Source organism: Octopus bimaculoides, chromosome 14 (assembly GCF_001194135.2).
Source record: "Octopus bimaculoides isolate UCB-OBI-ISO-001 chromosome 14, ASM119413v2, whole genome shotgun sequence".
Lineage (NCBI taxonomy): Eukaryota > Metazoa > Mollusca > Cephalopoda > Octopoda > Octopodidae > Octopus > Octopus bimaculoides.
In genome coordinates, this window is record NC_068994.1 from 13863352 (window position 1) to 13867493 (window position 4142).

General features: G+C 39.1%; 1 protein-coding gene across 1 annotated transcript in view; it reads left to right on the forward strand.

Annotated features, from left to right (window-relative positions):
* The window catches only part of LOC106880782 (protein slit), a 108936-nt gene that overhangs the window by 48978 nt on the left and 55816 nt on the right, over positions 1-4142 (forward strand). The window contains exon 7 of the mRNA XM_014930899.2: positions 2943-3014. Coding sequence (XP_014786385.1) covers positions 2943-3014 — 72 coding nt within the window. The remainder of the gene's footprint in view (positions 1-2942; positions 3015-4142) is intronic.

The following is a 4142-nucleotide window of genomic DNA, read 5'->3' on the forward strand; positions in this document are numbered from 1 at the left end:
ACAATTCACACCTACAAACAATACCAACATGACAATATCACATACACAACCCCACATACACACACAAACCACACCAACAAATTTCACCCTGAAACTACACCTACAAAATACACCCACAAACGACCCGCAACCCCCACAAGCCACTCTCACAAACCACTCCAACAAACCACACTCTCAAAACCCAACCTATAAACCCCACCTACAAACCACACTCACAAACAGCACCTACTGAAATGAACTATATGAAATACTTCTTAGACATATCACGTGTACCTTCTGTTGCAGTTCCAAAAGACACAATTGGCAGAGCCATTAGAGTGTCAGATATAATTTGGCTCTCGATGTTGTAAGTTCAAATCCCGTGGAAGTCCACTTTGCCCTTTTTTTTTTCAGGGGTCAATAAATAAAGTACTAACCCACCAAGACTCTGGAATGGCGGAATTACTAAAATCTCGGTCAAGATGCCTTGTGGTACATGTTCCGGCTCTTCACGTTCTGTGTTCAAATTCTGCCTCGGGATTCGAATTCTGCTGATTACCAGGACTAGTCACCCAGCCAAGGGACCACATCTGAAGAATACAAGCTGCAAAGTATGATGAAGGACTACCTTCTGTCTGCTACAGTCAAGTGATGATACCGCCGCCACCACCGACAACGATAATAACGATGATGAGGAGGATGATTATAATGACGATGTTCTTGATGATGATGATGATGATGATGAAGATGATGACGTCGACGCTGGATAATGTGATCTAGAATCCCCTGCACATATACCGGCACTCTGTTGGTTACGATGCCAAGGGTTCCAGTTGACGCGATCAACGGAACAGCCTACTCGTAAAATTAACGTTCAAGTGGCTGAGCGCTCCACAGACACGAATACCTAGAGAGATTCTACGTTACACAGAATGTGACAAGGCTGACCCCTTTGAATTACAGGTACAACTTATTTTTGCCAGCCGAGTGGATTAGAGCAACGTGAAATAAAGTGTCTTGCTGAAGGTCACATCACGCCGATGGGAATCGAATTCACGACCTCACGATCCTAAGCCAAATACCCTAACAATTAAACCACGTGCCTTCATCCTGCACATATAAAAGAGACGGGACAACTGGAAATACCTTTGTTCATAGAACTGCTCCATCAGTGTTGATCAACGGAGGAACCTTTAGGTGATCTCTTGGTCTGTTAGAAATAGCAGCCAAATCTCCCTGGAACCATTATAGGAAAAGAAAAAAAGGAAAGTGACACGTCGGACAATACAATCTTAGATAACCGTAAAAGGATGTGACGGCAACCTTTGATCATAGTTCTGTCTGATAATGCCTAACTTGAGACTAAACAGCAGGCAACCAGAACAAAATACTAGCACCAAAATTAATAGTCGTAAGAGCGTAAGGATAAATACTTTGTGATGTTTGGTCCGAGTCTCTACGCTCTATGTTCAAATCAATACTGCCTTACACCCTTTCGGGGATTGATGAAATAAGTATCAGTTGAGCACAGGGATCGCTGTGATCAACTATCCCCCTGCCGCTAAAATTCAGGTCTTGTGTCTATTTTTAGAACGGTGAGCTGGCAGAATCGTTAGTACGCCTTGTAAAAAAATGCTTAGCGGCATTTCATCCGTCTTTACGTTATGAATTCAAATTCCGCTGACATCGACTTTTGCCTTTTAACCCTAACCCTAAACATGGTTTATGTAGATCGGTGGATCAGTCTTTGGATCATGCCAAGCTCTATTGGAACCGACTAATAACAATATCGATATCTACACAATTAGTTACAAAGAGAAAAACACAAAAGAAATGCAATAATCAACAACAATGGTAATAATTTGCATGTGGTCTAAAAACTCATTAATGGATTCACATCCAAAAAATGCAATGTATGAAAAGACGTGGTCATCCTACATAGCCTCTTTCAGCTATCTATCCATCTTTCCATTCTCCCAGTCACCTCTATTTTCCTTCTCATCTGTCCATTCCCCCTTTCTTTTCCTTTAATCCGTCCACCCATCTGTTTTCTGTGATCCATCCATCCTTTTCTTTTCGTCCTTGCATCCACCCACCTTTTACTTTGGTCCATCTATCAATCATCCATTTATTCATCCTTTTCCATCCATTTTTCTTTTTTTTAATCCACCCATTTTCGTTTAATCCATCCCGCCTTCTCCCTTAATCTACCCATCTATTCTTTCCTTTAATCCACCCATCCATCCTTTTCTTTCAATCTATCCACCCATCCTTTTCCTTTAATCCATTCATCCATTCTTTAACTTTAATCCATCCATCCGTTCGTTTTCTTTAATCTATCCATCAGTCCTTTTTCTTTAATCCATCAATCCATCCTTTCCATTTAATCCATCCATCCTGCCTTTTCCTTTAATCCAGTTGTTCATCCACCCATTATTTTCCTTCGATTTATCTACCCCTCCTTATATTTTTCACCCATATACCCATCCATGTAGTTTTCTTCTTTCCCGGCATTCTTTTCCTTCTCAGCCCCTAAGGTGGCGAGCTGGCAGAATCGTTAGTACGCCGGACAAACTGCTTAGGGGCACTTCTTCTTGCTTTACGTTCTGCATTCAGTTTCCACTGCGGCCAACTTTGCCTTTCATCCTTTCAGGGTCGATAAAATAAAGTACCAGTTGAATACTGGGGGGTCGATATAATCGACTATCTCTCTCCCACTAAACTTTCAGGCCTTGTACCTATAATAGAATCTTTCAAGCCTTGTACCTATAATAGAATGTTTCGTACCCTATTACTTCCTCCTACCGTCGCTACCACTACTTTCCACAAGCCTCACCACACACACAAACACACACACACATGTAAACACATACATATACAAACGTACACGCACATACAGTCTCATAACACACATGACAGTCGTGTGATCTGCCGTCGGTTATTTTGTTTTCTCTCTTATACAGGATTCTCTATGGAAACAAACTTGTTGATCTTCCACACGGCGTGTTCCGTGGTTTAACCTCATTACAATTACTGTGAGTATTCTATACAAGATTCACGTCCGTTTCTGGACGTTTCTCGCCGTTTCTGGTCGCTCTAGTCATTTTAACCCCGCCATTACTTCCTGGCTGTCCATAACAACATTTCCCTCCTCGCTAACCAACTGCTATCTGTATACTACTACTACTACTACTACTACTACTACTACTACTACTACTACTACTACTACTACTACAGATAATATTCATTTTAATTCTCCTACTACCACTTTTACTGCTAAATATCGCTGCTGTTTGCTGCTGCTCCTGTTGTCGCTGCTACTGCTGTTTTACTGTTGCTATCGTTGCCATTGCTGCTGCTGCTACTACTACTACTGTTACTACTACTATTACTATTATTACTATTACTACTAATATTTGTGGAGATACCACATTTCTTCTTTTCTTTGTCCTCTGCCTTCTTCGTCTAACTTCCTCTTCCTACTGCTAATACTATTACTACTAATATTTCCAAACATATCTCCACGTACGTGAATACGGCTTTATTTCATTGCATCAACCCATCTTCATTACTTTATTGCTTCCTTGTCATCATTTTGTGTCTTGCATTATTTTTATCTGATATTTTTTTACATTACATATACCACGATCTGAAGCAAAACATTTTTATCTACACCTGTTTCGATGACTCACACTAAAACATTGTCGAGCAAATAAATAAATTATTATCAATTATTAGCCATTAAATTAATTTAGTTAAACGATTTACATTCAACTAAAATAAACTAACCAAATTAATTTAATAACTACAATCAAGAAATATATAATTATTGTTTGGTTGACAATGTTTTAGTGTGAGTCATTGAAACAGCTACAAAGAAAATGAAATTTTTCAAATATCAATAAGATCGTTTGTTTTCTATTCTTCCAAGTCTTCTAATCTCAACATTCGCTTTAGCTCTTGTTAAACTTTTATTGCTATTGGTTTGTAGTTTAATGATATGTTAAAGAACTGAACGCGCACTCGACCCAAAACGGACCTGATACATTAGGTTGACAAAAAATCGTTACTTTAAAGTGCTGCTACTGAATATCTCTCGTTGAGCGATTTAGGAACATCAATGTTTCTATTATATATATATATATATATGTATATATATATAT